At 35.6% G+C, this 16,737-nt stretch overlaps 4 protein-coding genes and 3 non-coding genes across 8 annotated transcripts in view; 4 read left to right on the plus strand and 3 right to left on the minus strand.

Moving 5' to 3' along the window:
• The window catches only part of LOC118742962 (RING-box protein 2), a 71,064-nt gene extending 64,170 nt beyond the window's left edge, over window positions 1-6,894 (plus strand). For both annotated transcript variants that reach the window (XM_036475401.1, XM_036475402.1), the window contains exon 2: window positions 5,219-6,894. In XM_036475401.1, coding sequence (XP_036331294.1) covers window positions 5,219-5,400 — 182 coding nt within the window. In that variant the 3' untranslated portion in view covers window positions 5,401-6,894. The remainder of the gene's footprint in view (window positions 1-5,218) is intronic.
• A 733-nt stretch (window positions 6,895-7,627) lies between these two features.
• Trnam-cau lies at window positions 7,628-7,700 on the minus strand. Its single transcript has one exon. It is a non-coding gene; the product is annotated as a tRNA-Met (tRNA).
• A 1,462-nt stretch (window positions 7,701-9,162) lies between these two features.
• On the plus strand, window positions 9,163-9,235 carry Trnar-ucu. The gene has a single exon. It is a non-coding gene; the product is annotated as a tRNA-Arg (tRNA).
• A 180-nt stretch (window positions 9,236-9,415) lies between these two features.
• Trnar-ucu lies at window positions 9,416-9,488 on the plus strand. The gene has a single exon. It is a non-coding gene; the product is annotated as a tRNA-Arg (tRNA).
• Window positions 9,489-10,342: 854 nt separating this feature from the next.
• On the minus strand, window positions 10,343-10,867 carry LOC118744003 (small integral membrane protein 12-A). The gene is made up of 2 exons (XM_036476765.1): window positions 10,588-10,867; window positions 10,343-10,529 (listed from the first exon to the last, which is right to left on the minus strand). Exons 1-2 carry the CDS (start codon window positions 10,715-10,717, stop codon window positions 10,396-10,398), a joined length of 264 nt encoding a protein of 87 aa, XP_036332658.1. The 5' UTR covers window positions 10,718-10,867; the 3' UTR covers window positions 10,343-10,395.
• Window positions 10,868-11,266: 399 nt separating this feature from the next.
• On the minus strand, window positions 11,267-12,465 carry LOC118742966 (anaphase-promoting complex subunit 10). The gene is made up of 3 exons (XM_036475404.1): window positions 11,886-12,465; window positions 11,584-11,820; window positions 11,267-11,517 (listed from the first exon to the last, which is right to left on the minus strand). The coding sequence occupies exons 1-3, from the start codon at window positions 12,001-12,003 to the stop codon at window positions 11,324-11,326; spliced, it is 549 nt and encodes a 182-aa protein (XP_036331297.1). The 5' UTR covers window positions 12,004-12,465; the 3' UTR covers window positions 11,267-11,323.
• Window positions 12,466-12,880: 415 nt separating this feature from the next.
• On the plus strand, window positions 12,881-15,340 carry LOC118742964 (probable trafficking protein particle complex subunit 13 homolog). Its single transcript, XM_036475403.1, has 6 exons — window positions 12,881-13,034; window positions 13,084-13,269; window positions 13,345-13,546; window positions 13,610-13,922; window positions 14,476-14,604; window positions 14,671-15,340. Exons 1-6 carry the CDS (start codon window positions 12,995-12,997, stop codon window positions 15,115-15,117), a joined length of 1,317 nt encoding a protein of 438 aa, XP_036331296.1. The 5' UTR covers window positions 12,881-12,994; the 3' UTR covers window positions 15,118-15,340.
• The last annotated feature ends 1,397 nt before the right edge of the window (window positions 15,341-16,737 follow it).

Consider the following 16,737-nt stretch of genomic DNA (forward strand, 5'->3'; position numbering starts at 1 on the left):
TGTTGTTATTTCGCATAATTATTTCACGTCCATCTGATTTTTTAGACTTTAATTTTAATCAAAAAGGGCAACACCGACTATAATTACATAAAAAAGGTTCAGTAATTATTGAAGGAGCAAAAAAAACAAAATAAAAAAAGTAAGTGCGCCTGGGCCACACTGGAGAAGTGAAACTTACGTTACATATCTATTTTGTCTCATAACCAATTTACATACATACATACATACATACATACATCTGCTTTTGCTTAAGGTTATATTTTTTGTATTTTTTCTATTTAAATCGATAAGGTGGCAAAATCGATAACAAATTCGATAAAAATATCGATAACAAAATCGATAAAAATATCGATTACAACTTCGATAAAAATATCGATAATAAAATCCAAAACAATGTCGATAACAAAACCAATAACAATATCGATAAAAATATCGATAACAAAATCGATAAAAATATCGATTATTATATCGATAGGTTGAGGATCGGAATCCTCATTCTCATCTTTTTCTTTATATTTATCTTTGTTTTTACTTTGGTGTTTATACTTTTCTTCATCTACATATTCCCCCTTCACTTAAGTAAAGTGCTTAAATTAACATTGATCTTAATTTTTGCCTTTATCTTTACGCATCTTTTTTTTGTTTTTATTTTTGCGTTGCCTTTACCCCTTTCTTTATCTATCTGCGTACTTCCCTTTACTTTCATACTTGTATTGGCCTTTTTCTAAGTGTTGTACTTTAACCTTCGTCAGCCGCTGTGGTGTAGTGGTAAGCATTGCGCGCTTCCACTCCGCAGCACCTGGGTTCTAACCGTGGGCAAAGCAACATCGCAAAAATATAGAAAAAAGGTTTTTTCCTTAACAGCGGCCGTCCCTCGGCAGGCAATGGCAAACCTCCGAGTGTATTTCTGCCATAAAAAACAGCTTCTCATAAAAATACAATCGCCGTTCGGAGTCGGCGTAAAACTGTGAGACAACATCAAGGCGCACACCACAAGACGGAGGAGAAACTCGGCCAAACCCTAACATATGTGTAAGCGCCAATCTATTATTATTATTATTCTTTAACCTTTTATTCGCAAGTTTTTGTTAAATTCGTACCATGTGCACACACTCAAGAAGCACTTGTTTCAGCCCCAACATTTCCGTTGCACCACGAAAAGAAATGTTATTAAACGAATATTCTATATATTTTGATAAAAATCGGATTTCCGAATTGTTGAACAATATTCTATAGTATTATTATGTAAAAAACAATACTGCCGTCTGTCAGGGTACATTTTTGATCGGATCAACCGCGCCGTTAATCCGGCACAACGTTGCCGTCTCCCTATGATATAAGAGAGCCGCCAACGCTGTCTGGTTACCATTTAGAATTATGATCCTCTCATTATTATATTTATCATTAGCTGCGCACACAGATACATACATACATATATGTATGGCGCAAATCTTCGCTTGATGCTTGAAACATCGATATTATGAGGTCGACGTCGCAGTCCTAGTTCGAATACCATAACGTAAGATTTTAATGAAAATTGCGCCAAATTATTATATTATTGGAGCCTACATATGTATATTCCACAAGTAATTTTTAAGCAAAAAACATAACCGACGTCAATTCTCATATAAAAATTTAGGAGTACCGTTAATTTCTTCATGAATCAGTATGGGACCGCCCTTGAGGCACCACCTTTGCGATAGAAACAGAATTATCGAAATCTGTTGACGTGGTCCAAAGTTATGCGGTAACATACATATGATTGTTTCTATTGGCAAAACACAGCATTGTATTTGAAAATAGATTAATCGAAACTAGAACTTTTTTCTTTTCTTAATTCCATATCATCAATGACATTAGGCACAAAAATAGTATTGAAAAAAGCTACCAAATGAATACAACGGAGACGGTGGACATTTGACCCAAATACGTAACAGCCTTCGGTCAAAGAAAGTAAAGATAGAGGAAAGAGTAAAAGTGGCGTGAATAGGGATCATTTGACCGCCTGCATAACGATTCATCTTGTTTGTGTTTATTTGTTCTGATAATTTCAGCCGTTGATTTGAATTAGGGTTGCAAACATATTTCTTGGAATTGCATATTTGCAATACATAGCTGCAATGTATAGTTGCATATTTTGTTGTTGTTTTGCAAAAAATTCTACAGAAGTTTGCAAACGCAATGATGCAAGACCAAGATCCTGAACCGTCCAACTTTTTTAAATGTTTTACATACATATGTATGTACATACACATATATAGGTTTGATACACAAAGGTGATGCAGGTCTTTGACAACAATTATTTGTGATGTGTTTGTTTATTTTTTTCAGACACTTGGTACTAAAGGCTTTGGAAAACGGTAGTCATGCAGCGACACTCAGTTGAACAACGCGTAAAAGTGATCCAAACGTTGATACCGCTTTAAAAAAAATGATGCCAGTAACGCTGTTATGGTGAAAGGACATCATCGTGACATGGTTTATGGCCTGAATCAGATGGCATGGAAATGGACAAAATGTGGTTTCAACAGGACGCTGCCACTTGTCACACAGTGCATGAAAAAAACAAAAATGATTCCATTGCACGCTGTGCCTGAACCGAGAAAAAGTTCGACAAAAATGGATCCAAAATCGGACTGTTAGGAATGATTCCTTTTTATTTCACTAACAAAAATCCGTAAAATTTAAAACCCCAGCTCCTCTCGAGATTTCGGCGTTTCGGTGCAGCAGTAGGCATGGTACATACATTTTTCTCGTTTAGCTTAAAACAACATCATCATAGATTTTTGTTTTGTGCGACAAATGTTAAAGCTGTCTTTGATAGACTGTTGTGCTCATTACGAATCCGTAAGTATAAAGTTGCCATCAGCACCAGATTTTGAGAAAAACGAGGTTAAAATATAACTGAGACTTTACTACATATTAGGGAGTTAACCTCGAAAATGAGTATAATCTCTACATATGCATACGTCCCCACAGATATCAGTCTTTGGAATGAACGTAAATTCTATGGTCTATTTAACGGTATCAATCTGTGGCAAGGACATCCAAAATCGTGTTGAGTCGTGTGATTGATCGGACCAAAGTTTGGGTTAAAGTTATTGTCCCAAAAATAAAATGTAAATTAACCATTTTCGATCGTGGTATACATATGTATATGTATGTATGCACATATGTTTGTGTGTATATTTTTTTGTTTTGCAAAAAAGAAGGATTTTTTCCATTAATCATTTGTATATTGCAAAAACCTTTCCACATTTGCGTCACATGTGAACTCAAATGTGCGCAGCAGGGAAACGACATCACATTCATTCTAATTATCAACTCATAGCGTTTTGTTGTACTTGTGTCAATAGACAAACATGCGCTAAAGAAGATATGAATGCTTTCATTATTGGCACTCTTCAATTTCTTACAAAACGAAGAAATTGTGAAATCAACGGCATACAAAAGCAACAATGGAAGAAAAGTGGGCGGCCGAGCGCTTACATACATACATATGTATGTGTATGGTAGGATGGGTCAAATTGGCGGACAACAGTTTTTTTGGCCAGAGAAAACAAAATTATTATATTAAGATAAACATTTTACGAGTCATCTGTAACTATTATTCAAACCCTTATAAAATATAAAGTGCTTTCACAATAATTATAAGACTTAAAAAATTTTTCGCACTTATAATTATTATGAATAGCAATGTTTAATATAAGTCTCAAAATAAAAGTCTTTGAAGAATTAAAAATATTTATCTCAATAATAATGATTGTGACAATTTTTTTATAATGTAACGGCTCTTTTCTGTATCACTAACAAAGTCTTTTCACAGTTTTTATTACGGCAAAATATATGTAAAAGTTTAAATTTGTCAGTAAAATAATTTTTGTCACCGATACAGATTAGGCTATAAGTCTCAAAATAAAAGTTCTTGAAGACTTGAAAATATATAGCTCGCTGATAATTATTATCAAAAAATACTTTTATTATATAAGTCTTAAAATAATAGTTATCGATGACTTAAAAAAAGTTTCTCACACATAATTGATATCAAAAGACTTTTATAATTCTCACGAATATTTATATGACTTTTTTAAAACTGCACCATGAAATAATTAATATTCACTCTAGTCTCTGTTTTCGGCAAATTGCATAGTATTTTCGGTTTCCATAGAGAATTCTAACAAAAAATGCAGCAGAAACTATAAGTCGAAAATGAGTTTCTAGCCTGGGCATTTAAAAAATATACTTTTTCTAAATTTTTATTTTTTTTTTTTGTTCTATGCCCATTTTGCAAAGTTTTCACCCTTTGTTGCAACAACTAATGGATACAAAATAACTATACATATTTTACTTTATAATATTTCTAGTTGATTAACCATATTTACCATGCAAAAATAAACCCCGTGTCAAAATTATGAATATATATATTTTTTTATATAATTTTGATTTTTTTTTGAAAGCAGTAAACTATCCTCTTTAACAAAAATCGTATAAATCCAAGTTTCAATCTTCGTGCAATACTAAAAAAAATCAACAAACTTTCGTACAAAAAAGGGGAATCAATTTAATATCGTGAATATGTGATTTTTTTCATTTAAAAAGGCGCAGGCTCGAAACTTATTTCCGACCCATGGTTTCTCCTACAATTTCTCTTATAATTATCTGCAGAACCAGAAAGTACAATACGATTTAGTAAATACAAAAATGACCCACCCACCCTAGTGTGTGTATATCTGTGTGTATGCGATTTAGTGGGAATTGTGCGGCACATGCAAAACATTTCTAATTGAAGTTCAATGTCGTCAGTGGCGCACTTGCCACTTACAACAAACGGCTTCTTGCTGGTTGGTGCAGCTGACGGTAAGGTGAGCAGCGCCGATTGGATGCCACTGGCACACTGGACACTGTGGTGTTCCAGCCGCTGCTCAAGTGTTTGCTCATGTTGTGGCCGTTGCATTGTGTGACAATTAGTGGTGCACTGAGAATATATTAATTTGCATGTGAATACATTATCATTGTTATTATCATCTCTATTAGAGTGTTGACAACAAATATGCTTTTGAAATTTGTAGATACACACATCTTTATGTATGTATGTGTGGATATTTGAATGGTGCATTTATGCAATTTCCGTCTTACTAAATTTAATAATTTTTTATTTTTTCTAACAACTTATGCACTATTTATCTAATTTTCATTCATCATTCGCTACTCTTTTCAGACGCTTGTCTACGTTGTCAGGCGGAAAATAAACGCGAAGTACTCGGCCGTCAGGATTGTGTGGTCGTTTGGGGCGAATGCAATCATTCATTTCACCATTGCTGCATGTCGCTTTGGGTGAAACAAAATAATCGCTGTCCACTTTGCCAGCAGGAGTGGTCCATACAACGCATGGGCAAGTGAGAATGCATGAGCGCCCGTTAAAATAATGAATGCAATTGCACTGGAAAAAGCGAAAAATTGAATTTTTACATAAATTTTAAGAATACAATCGGTATTGGTATTACATACACATGTGAGCTGAATATTTCTCAATAGATTTAAGTTTCAATATTTGTCGAGTATATAATTTTAGTCGAAAATTGAGAATGTACGTGGAGAGAAATGTTAGAATAAACTAAACTGTATTTGCGAGCAAGAATGAAGGGAAATAACTATAACTACACTTAGCGAAACAAAAAATTCCGCATATGTATTTCGCATATAATTTATTGTTCACGGAGATTTGAAAATCTGCTAGGATTGTTGTAACGGACTGGATATTGCAGAGATTTTTGAATTTTGCGTCGAGATATTGAACTCGTATTTGTACTTTTCGCTTAAAATATCCTCAACATCAACCCTTGAAAAAAGTGTAGGGAAATTCGGGGAATTCTTGGACACGGGGTATTGTTTGAGAGCAAGATATTTTCCCCCTTATAATGCTTAACAGTTTCAACCATTTGTCATCAACTCGTTTCATGCTGAGCTCATTTTCCATTGAGCACTTGACGTTTGTATACGCACCGTTATTTCGCTGCCATAGCAAATATAAATTTGATATATCGAGTTTTTTCACTTAGTATTTTGTTTATTTTGATAAGGTTTACCGCCGAACCAACTCAGTTAAATATATTTATAATGCTCGTGGAAGCTTAGGCCTCCGACGCAGAAAAAATTTTGTATGAAGATTGTATTGCATTACCTCCTTATACGCCGCCGTTTTGCAAAAATTATTGGACACTTATTTCTTGACATTTGAGGGCTTTTTCTTGCATAATTTCCACACAGCATTAGTTTTTCGGCAGTTTTTAATAGGTTTTTGGATCGATAAATTTTGGTGTAGCCAGAATGCCTCTTTCGGCAATATCCGGAAATCGTATTGTTTGTGATCGAGGTGTTCACTTGAGTTGCGCCGGAGCAAACCCGGGTGCTCACTGCGAATCGGAATAATTTTAATCGTCATATTTCACTTTATTCTATTAACTATGATGTCTTCTTTCGTTTTCGTTCACAAATAAATGTTTTCCGCCAATAATTTTAATTTTTAATAATTCCTCGTAATTTTTCAAAAGTGCAAAAACACAATTTTTGTGCTAACTGAAATAACATGCAATACAATACAATTTGATCAAACTGCTGATAGCAAAAGGAAGGTTATTTCTCGTACTACAAAACCAAGCTATAAAATGTTTGGAAAAAGTAAGTTTTTTTTGCGAGTTATCGACTAAAATAAAAGTGTGTCCAAGAATGCCCCGACTTCGCCTACTCTGGTTTCTGGTAAAATATGTTCACTTAATTTTGTCGGCCTTGTTGTAGATTTAGTACAGTAAGCGTGCTTCCAACCTCTCAAAAGGTGACTATAATTTCATTAAAACAAAGGTGGAAATAAAAATATTAATTAACTTATTAAAAAAAGCTCAATGAATAAAAATGCTCAAAAAGACAATATTGATCGAAATTATAAAAGGGGAAGTAACAAGACCGAAAAGAAAGATTTGACACCATCTTATTTGAAAGTTTACTCTTAAAAATTTTTATAAGATAGCCAAGTGTCAATAAAGAAAAGCGAGAAAGCTGTTTTATTACTTCACCTGCTTATAATTTGACCTTGATAAATTGAATGTAAAAATTGGATACAAAAGAAAATATTTTCGAGCACTTAATATTTTCCTTCAGCTTCTTTAAGGTAGTCTGTGCCAACTGGAGCCAATTGGAAATTCCAAATGAAGCCGAATTTTCTTCTCCACCTAGTCTAACCATCGCAGCGGCGGCCTTTGCATCGCGACCCGCATTGAATACTTTCAGATTCTTATTTCTTATCTCGTCTTTTACAAAATATTTGTTCAAGCAATTTTCGTATGTACAGATATATTTTTGTAAATATATCTTGCACATAAACGAGCATATAAATCTACATAAAAATTGCTATTAATCTTCCTGGTTCAAAAAATATGATTTGCTTAAATAATAGAGTTTGCAAATTAGATCGAGTGTGGATTTTTTGTTTCGCTAGGTGTAACTAATTTAACTAAAGTGAAGTAATGAAATGTAAAGTTGCAAAACTTTTAAAAGACAATGCAAATGTAATTGAAATTTATTTGTCTATAACATTTATTTTTCTGTATAAAAAAAACGTGTAAAAAAATTATGCCCCGGGTGAGGCTCGAACTCACGACCTTAAGATTATGAGACTTACGCGCTGCCTACTGCGCCACCGAGGCTATGCTAACTGGGCGCCTATAGCTGTATAAGAACAGAGCTGCCAAAAAGTGTGTGTGTGTGTGTGCGCGCGCGCGTTTATGATGCTTGGGTTAGAATATGATAAACAATGCCGAAATCAAGGACGTCTATTACATGGTGGGCCACAAAAGTGAAGGCTTATTTACCTGATTATTCTATTTCTAACTGGAATAAAAAATTTCGTTAATGCCACAATTCATAAAATATAAAACTGATCAGGAGAGAGATTCTGTAACCAGTTAGCGACGATTTCGTATTGCTATCGCAATTTTTGACGCATGATATGAATGTTTTTGCGTCAAAAAGTGCGATAGCGATTCGTAATTTGCCGCTAACTGGTTCCAGGGTCCGCAGCCAGAAATCCCAGGGGATAATTTCAGTAGTTAAAAAGTCCTTCCGAAAGGCGTTCCTAAGAGTTATTCGTTTCTCCTTTCTTTTTTGAATGGAGTGGCACAAATTGAAGGGCTTCATCGTGCGCTACCCATGGAAGGCCTTCCATTGCATTGTTTGTGCTTTTATAGGACGTACTTCAGAAGGCCTTTTGAAGGAGTTCTTTTCAAATTGCTTCTTTAATTTATAAAAACCATACATCTTGAAGCATTTGCTTAAGGTTTATAGCGAAATATGTGTTATTGCAACTTAAAATGTTTATTCAAACTCATTTTTAATGCTAAATAATATAAATGTATGCATTCGCGTAAATTGCAAATGGATAAGCTCTTCTAGAAGGCATGCAAAGAAAGAACTTTTTTCAGCCCTTCGAGGGTAGGCCTCTTAGAATGACTACTTAAGAAGGCCTACCTAAATTATCTTCTGGGATGTTTTATAATTAGATAATTTTATTGAAAGTGCCATTTTGTAAAGTTATACAATATTTAATACTAACGTCTACAAATTTATTTTCTTTTAATATTAGATTACAAATTGATTTTTTTTTATAACCTGGAAAGTCATATTTCATTGTATCAACGAGCTAACTAGTTTTTAAAACTCTAACCCTCATTTGATAACGTTAATGAACGTTGCTGAGAATATATCAATGTCTGTGAGACGTATGATGGTTTTCTTACTATAATTTCGTTGTAATATCACTTAACGAATACTTTTTCCAAATATAGATTTTTAAAATTTTTTGTATGCACACGATATATTTAATTTAATATTTATTTGTTCCAATTTACAACAATCTAGTTCCCACATTTTTCAAGAAAAAGAAATATGTTTTCTTATACAATTTTCGGATTAAAATTATCCTTCCTATTAATCAATCCTAAAATCCAAATAAATTTACTTCTACAAGAAAATCTCCAAAACTTCAACTTTTATTTTTATTGTTTTTTATGCTTCGCGAACACACCCTGCCTTTAAAAATTGTGCTATGAAACACCCTGCGATGGCACGTCAGCAGTTTCGAATAAGTCATTTTGCAACTACCGACCACTTGTCCCTTTGGCGCAGAGGATAGCGCGTTGGACTTCTAATCCAAAGGTCGCGGGTTCGATCCCCGCAAGGGATGTCATCTTCATGGGTGTATTTTTTTTTAACTTTATTTAATCTTTATTCAAAAGACATTGCAAACACCAATTACATGTACAAATTTTTTAAATGTGAATTTTGTTTCCGATCATGTTATTTTGCAGGATAATCTCTGCATAAAACACAGCTGTGCGGGTTAAATAGCTACGCGCCACCATTCGTCCCTTTGGCGCAGTGGATAGCGCGTTGGACTTCTAATCCAAAGGTCGCGGGTTCGATCCCCGCAAGGGATGTTCTTATTAATAGACAGGACTTTAACTACCCAGCAAACATTGAGGTTAGTTATCGATTAGAGACTGATTGGAGAACTAGCCACATCCTCCAATCTCAAACGTTAGAGAACGACTCGGAAAAGTATCGAGAATCATAGCGATCTCAACAAAAATGGGACATAGTTCTCGACTCGAGAAAATATTAATTCTCTAATCGTATTCCAATGTTGATCTCTAATGGGATTCGAATGTGAATTTCAAACTGCTGTTTTGCCTTGCTTTGTTTGTAAAATTTGTATTAAATGTATTTGCAATAAAATAATAATGAATTATTTGAACTTAAAAATAATTTATGAGTAATTCATTTGGAATATTGTTTATTTACATTTATTTGAATTCGCGCTGTTTCTCTAATCGTTCTCGAATCGAATTCTAATGTAATTCTCTAATTTTGACATCGGCTCGAGAACGATTAGAGAATTACCCTAGTTATCTAATGTAGAAATCCAAATTTCTCTAACGTTAGAGACTGTGTTTGCTGGGTACATACATATGTATTTACATATGTATGCACGTCTAAGTCAACTTTTTCTGTTACGGAATATATATTTCAAGTTCGAATTTATAGCTGTGTCGAAACCTTAATTTCCAAGAAATTTTTTGATGTGCTACTAGCGGTCAGTTATTCCCATAGAGCAATGAACATTTAATGCATTTAAAAGCTTTTCACAAACAAGTGTTTATATTTTCTTTAAATTGCGATTTTAATATAAAAAGAATAACATTCATCCTATTAAGATCCTTACATAATATATAATTTAAAATGTAAATTAAAATCATGCTTTCAACAGACACAAAACATCAGTTGGCTTCAACTTTTTTATTAGCCTGTCTAATTTCAGAAGATATTTAATATCTTGCTGGTAGTTCACGTCTTTGGCTGCAAAGATGGGGATAGATTTCTTTCCAGAACATTCGTATTTAACCGCAACTTTTCCACGCCTGTTGGGTCGGTCAACTCTTCCTCGGCCAAGCGTTCAGCGCGGCACTCTTGTATAGATTCTAAAATAAATATAATTTTATAAAACTAGGTTCAACTTTTTTTTTAATATGTACTTACTGCTGTATGGCGTGTATCTGTCCGAGAGCTTTCGCTCGAGATTGTAACCAATGAAACCCACAACTGCAGCAATAGGTAGCGTTATGTAGACAGCATTGCGGCGCAGTACCGCCATGATAATGGGCCACATTTTTTACAATTTAAAATTTTGTACTTACTATTAAAAGGACCGGATTCTTGTTATGGTTACACAATATTTATTATGTTTTTTGCACGCTCAAAATATATATAAAACTGTGCATTTGCTTACCGGCGTACATAAGATAATCAGCTGATTCTGCTTCGACCCATTTTTGACGTTTTATATTCCCGCTTATTCGTGGTTTTAGCACCACCCTGTGTCTAATTTGAATAACGCGCTTGAAAATGTTTTTCGCGTATGTACAAATCGCGAGAGTGTTAACATAATTGGACCAATTAATTGTATTTACTATAGTGAAATATAAACAAATTCAGATTGTTTAAGTTTTAGTTCTGTGTTTTGTAGTGTATACAAAAACTGAGTTATGGAGTTTAAAAAATACAAGCAGCAGCTAGTGAAAGTGGCCGCGGCGATATAAGCCAAATGCAAGGTGCTTGCAACACGCGCAAATCAAAAGAATATTGATGTTTGCTTAAGTACTATTTAGCGGTAAGTTTTTATTGTATGCTAATATATAAAATATTGTAAGATTTATCATTTGAGTCTTCCCCACATCCCCGACGAGTTCACACATATTTTATTACGCCAGCTCCCTTATCGTATGGTATCGTATTTCTTAAAACTAATGGAAGTGAATTTCTCCTTTGAATTTTCGACTGGAGCATGTATGCGTATCTGGCGCAAATGTGTGTCGCGTCCATTCTGATGATTTGCTACAATTGCAATTTGCAACATGTATATGCGCACGGGTCTAGATTTCCCATTTTCTACCTGTATCGCAGTCCAACCTGAAATGTAATTGGCGTGAAATATGTTAGTCTTTAATTTGGCCCCGAAAATCTTCAATTACCCACCTGTTGGCTCAAAAAGCTCATGATTTTGTAACTCCTGCAAGTCATTGAAGTTCGAGCCAGTTCTTAGCGAAATGCGTGAGGGTGTATAGCTCTCATCGAGTTTGTAATCGGCATATAAATACACTGCACTAATTCGCGTCTTGCGATGAAACTGCACATTGACTAAATGCGGTAGTTGGCCATCAGACTGCCAATAAGTGTCGATTATATTATCACGCAGACGTTCAACGCCAAATCCTTGTGGAGAGAATTTTTAGTCTTACACATGTAAACTGAATATATAAGTATGTGTATATATATACCTGGCTTGCAAGACGACAGACTCCAAACAGCTTGGTTGCCAATTTCTCGCACAGCTCCGGAACGTTCAAGTGGAAGCGGATCTTGGTTACTGATCTCCTCATCGCCGTTCCCTTCCATTTTGACGAAAATTTATAAAAAGTGTTCGTCCTGGTCGCGGTTCAATGCTATTGTGGCTGTACAAATGAAATATTTTTGTTTGTTTATGCTGTTCAGAATGGAAGAGAAATGTCAGAAGAAGAAAACCGCACTAGTCAGCTGTTTTGTGTTTTCTTCTTATCGGACATGCGACATGCTTATCGGATTACTGCTAGGGTTGCCAGAATAAAATTACAACAATAAACGATTGAAGGGGTTCGCCGATCTGAACGAGGGATAAGTCGCCTGGCCCATTTATCGTCAGGATATTGTAGACGCCTAAAGAGCTACTTATGCAGACTCGAGCCCGATATCCCCTATGGGTGTCCCGCTGGTGGAGACTCCGACCCATGACGACAATCACTTCTTCTCATGCCAGTTCAATCTCACTCAGCTCTCTGTCCCTCTGGTCCAAACCGGTCCAAAGAGCTCGTTTTCTGGACTTACCATTAGTAGAGCTTGACGATAAAGATTGAACAAGACGTAATTAAATTTAAAATGCCTATAACTAAATATAAGTGGCTAAAATATTAAACTATGGTTTGAATTAAGCTTTCGTAATTTACTATTAGCTTAAATATTTTTCAGAAATCCATTTTTAGTGTAAGCAAAGAACGTAAATCTCTAAAAAGAGACAACACGTTATAATTGTAGCGAGTGTTAACATCAGGAGCGCGCCCTCTACGTTTTACCCAAATACGTTTTTTGATTGGATGGAAAGAGAAGGCATGCTCCTGATGTTCACACTCGCTACAATTATAACGTGTTGTCTCATACATTCACAATCTTTGGTGTAAGCGAAAAAATCCTCCAAATCGTCTTGATTGTTTAATATTTTAATTTTCATGATATGGCAACTGCCGACTTTATTTTGCGTTTGGTCTTTGACGTTTGCAATTTTAAGTTGTTAATAAATAGCAGAATTTATTTTCATTTCCATCTGTAATGTGTAAAAGCAAACATTGAGATTACAATGAGTCTGGAGCAGGGTGAACATTTGTTGGCGTTGAAAGGTAAGTAGCCAGATATCTGTATAATACAAAGTAACCATTGTTCTTGTAGTGATGCGCCTCACTAGGCCTACACTCATCGGCCCACAAGTGATTTCCTGCGAAAATCGTGATTTGCCACAACAAACATTTCGTCGCCGCATGCTGGAGCATGAGAGTACAACTGTTGCGGGGGCGGAAACTTTAGCAGCGGGACAGTTTATGCTGTTGCCACAGTCGTTCGGTTCCATATATTTGGGTAATTGAACTGAATGGGTATATTTTGCCCCTTTCTTCAGTTACATACGTACAAATCAATATGTATCTTCTGCAGGTGAAACATTTGCTAGCTACATTTGCGTGCACAACTGCACTACTTATTCGGTTGAAGGTGTTACGGTAAAGGCTGATTTACAATCCAATACTACGCGCATTAATCTGCCAATGAATGAAAAGCAGACGAGTACCACACTTACGCCAGACCAAACGTTGGACGATGTGATACGCTATGAAGTAAAGGAGATTGGCACACACATGTAGGAGAACATGCAACATGTATTGCAGAGACTTTCTTATTTGTTTATTCTATATTTTTACAGCTTGGTATGCGAAGTGAACTATACCACGCCTGCTGGGTTTCCACAATCCTTTCGCAAATTCTTTAAGTTTCAAGTACTTAAACCACTTGATGTAAAGACTAAATTCTATAATGCAGAAATGGATGAGATCTATCTGGAAGCGCAAATACAAAATATAACCACTGGACCTTTTTGCTTGGAGAAAGTCGAGTTGGATAGCTCTGAACACTACACCGTTACCCCACTAAACACACTATCCAATGGCGAGTCGGTGTTCTCATCAAAAAATATGCTGCAACCTAATAACAGTTGCCAATTTCTGTACTGTATTAAGGTAGGAAAAGTTGCATATCAGCGCTGATACTGCAATACAATTTGTTTTCTTTTTGTTGAAGAAGTAGTTGAAAGATTATGGATAAGCGCAGCCATAAATCCGTCTTGCTTCTTTTTTTTTAATTTCGAAGTGCAACTTGGATTTATTAGTTAACTTAAAAGCAACTAAATTTTTGATTCGGAACTAGCACTCGGTATTTTTATAGATTTTTTTGAGAGTTGTTTTGCACTATCACCGATGATGTGTACATATATTTCTGTGTTCGTAGCTTATGTCGGGAAGCTGGCTTTAGTATAATGCGGTATTCCCTTTATTCTTTACACGACAAGGAATTCTTTGATGGTCCTTAAGAAGAATATCGACTTGCCAGAATCGGAGCTATTTCTGCACGTTTATTAGCCAAAAGTTCTTCAACGGCTCGTCGCCAGAGAGTCATTCGCAATCGTATGCTGCGAATGCCGCATTATACTGAAGCCAGCCTTTCGTCATAAGCAACTATTCCATACGAAGACGTATTTAAACATTTATACAACGTAATTAACTTATTGTTTAGCCTAAAGCCGAAATTGCAAAAGATATTAAAGCCTTAAGGCAAGCAAATACCGTTGGCAAATTGGATATTGTATGGCGTTCGAATCTTGGCGAAAAGGGCCGCTTGCAGACCAGCCAGCTTCAACGTTTGGTAACTATTTTTAACATATTAATAAACATATAGATAAGTATTTTCATATTCATAATACCCTTTCAGCCTTTCGAATACAAAGATGTGCGACTTGAAGTGATTGACGCACAAAATATTGTAAAAATAGGTGAACCCTTTACATTTGTGTGTCGCATTACAAATACCGCTGAACGCGTAATGGATTTGATGGTCAAATTAGAGACACAACTTGAATTCGATTGCGAATACAGCGGTGCAGCTGAATTTTCGATTGGTAAATTAGCACAAGGTGAACAACGTGAATTTCCACTCACAGTCTGTCCGGCACGTTTAGGCCTTATTAAAATTAGTCCACTCTTGCTGACAAATGTACTGCAACAGGAACAATATATTATCGATAAGGTAGTGGATGTGTTTGTTGTCGATACGGATTATCACGAGGATGAAGCATTCCAAGTAAATAAATTTGTACGTTACGATAATGCATTGTCTGCGGAAACGGAGGAGCGCACACTGCAACTGCAAGTGGTGTGAGAAGCTGGAAGGGTAAAAAGGAAAATACTATGCAGGCAAAGTCAGCACAAGTTGTATTGCATACCATACACTAAAGATACCACTTATGTACATGAGTGGCTGGAAATGTCACTATTCAAAGTATGGAACAGTTAATGGCAATTTTTAAAACTAAATTTTAATTAATAGCGAATCGTTGTATTATTATAATGTAATAATAACTATAAATAAACTTATTAAAATGTTTAGTTTCTTTCAATCCTTATAGCTATGAAAAATAATTACATTTTCTTCTTAACGCGTTAGCAAAAAGTTGACAAGTTTTCAGAACATCACTCGAACTTTTAACCCTAATCGGAACACACATTGCCTATATAAGTATGTACATACATATGTATGCACACATTAACTACATATGTATGTATATATGCATCTATGCACATATCGCACGTTTAATAATATATAAAAATTTAAATTTTGTGAGAAAACCCAATCAAAGTGTGATCAATTCATACATTTGGTATACCAAAAGACAGATGGAAAGACATAACTTCGCCATTTTTTGGAAGTTTAGTTGTTGTAGCGGCTCAGGTATGAGTTCAACCTGCTGCAGTAACCAGAGCGCAGTTGGGCTATGGTGGCCCGAGTCTCCCGAGGCTGACGAAGTTCTATCTCGTCCAAATCTGGTGGTTGTATGTCCAGAACGGCATTCACAGGTCGAGTCTACATAACTCGAGACTGCCTCTCTGTGAATGCCGTTCAAAGTCTGTCGATGAGCTGTCGGGTCCAGAGGTTGTTTGATGAACCTCTGGATTTCGTCCGTCAGTTCGTAGAGATGCTTTCTGACGTGACTGGGCGAGGGCTCTTCTGCAAGCAGTTGTCTGTTTGGGTGACCATGTCTGTAGTTCCCAACTAGAAACTGCTTGCGGAGCATTGTGTTATGCTACTTAACGGGGAGTATATGGGGCTCGTCGTGCAGGTGATGTTGCGGCGACATTAGAAGGCATTCTGTCGCTGTCCTGAGTGCCGTGTTTTGGCAGTCTGAAGCTTCATCCACTGCGTCCTACTAGTCCCCGCTGACCACATGGGTACTGCATAGCTCAGAACCGGCCGGCCAATTGCCGTTTCTTTGTCTTTTCCCCAGGTGCTGCCGGCTAGCGACTTGTGGACCTTGTTGCGGCTTTGTACTTTGTTGACAATTGCGGTTGTATGCGCCGAGAAGGAGAGCAGACTGTCGAAGGTTACTTCGAGGATCTTCGGGTTCGTCTGTTATGCTAGACATATTGTCCTTATCAAATTTATTAATTTTATGATGAAATCTCCAAAAACGTAACTTTTGAATTACATCTCCATATTATTAAACGTGCGATCTATCGAAAATTATACAGTGCCGGACAAAAGTATTGGCCAGAGAATTTTTCGCAATATCTGAAAAGTTTTTCATTCTAATTTATTTTCGATAATTTTTTATAATTATATAGTACGTCCTACACCAAAAAACAAAAACGAAATCTCTAAATTTTGTGCAAAAATTAGGAAAATTCAATAAATTTGCATACTTATTTGCAACTTTCTATTCAGATTTTTTAGAAAAATTCTAAGTATGCAGTTTTATAGCTCAACTAATTTTAGTATAACAAA

Source organism: Rhagoletis pomonella, unplaced genomic scaffold, assembly GCF_013731165.1.
Source record: "Rhagoletis pomonella isolate Grant_MI unplaced genomic scaffold, Rhpom_1.0 Rhpom_scaffold_00007, whole genome shotgun sequence".
Taxonomy (NCBI): Eukaryota; Metazoa; Arthropoda; class Insecta; order Diptera; family Tephritidae; genus Rhagoletis; species Rhagoletis pomonella.

Bases quoted from the DNA above. Each gene is read 5' to 3' on its own strand.
- LOC118744003 (XM_036476765.1), bottom strand. From the start codon at position 10,717: ATGTGGCCCATTATCATGGCGGTACTGCGCCGCAATGCTGTCTACATA. The intron at 10,530-10,587 runs GTAAGTACATAT...TATTTATTTTAG, and splicing joins CAGATACACGCCATACAGCA to AATCTATACAAGAGTGCCGC.
- LOC118742964 (XM_036475403.1), top strand. From the start codon at position 12,995: ATGAGTCTGGAGCAGGGTGAACATTTGTTGGCGTTGAAAG. The intron at 13,035-13,083 runs GTAAGTAGCCAG...TTGTTCTTGTAG, and splicing joins ACATTTGTTGGCGTTGAAAG to TGATGCGCCTCACTAGGCCT. The intron at 13,270-13,344 runs GTAATTGAACTG...TATCTTCTGCAG, and splicing joins GTTCGGTTCCATATATTTGG to GTGAAACATTTGCTAGCTAC.
- LOC118742966 (XM_036475404.1), bottom strand. From the start codon at position 12,003: ATGGAAGGGAACGGCGATGAGGAGATCAGTAACCAAGATCCGCTTCCA. The intron at 11,821-11,885 runs GTATATATATAC...TCTCTCCACAAG, and splicing joins TCTGTCGTCTTGCAAGCCAG to GATTTGGCGTTGAACGTCTG. The intron at 11,518-11,583 runs GTGGGTAATTGA...ATTACATTTCAG, and splicing joins TGAGCTTTTTGAGCCAACAG to GTTGGACTGCGATACAGGTA.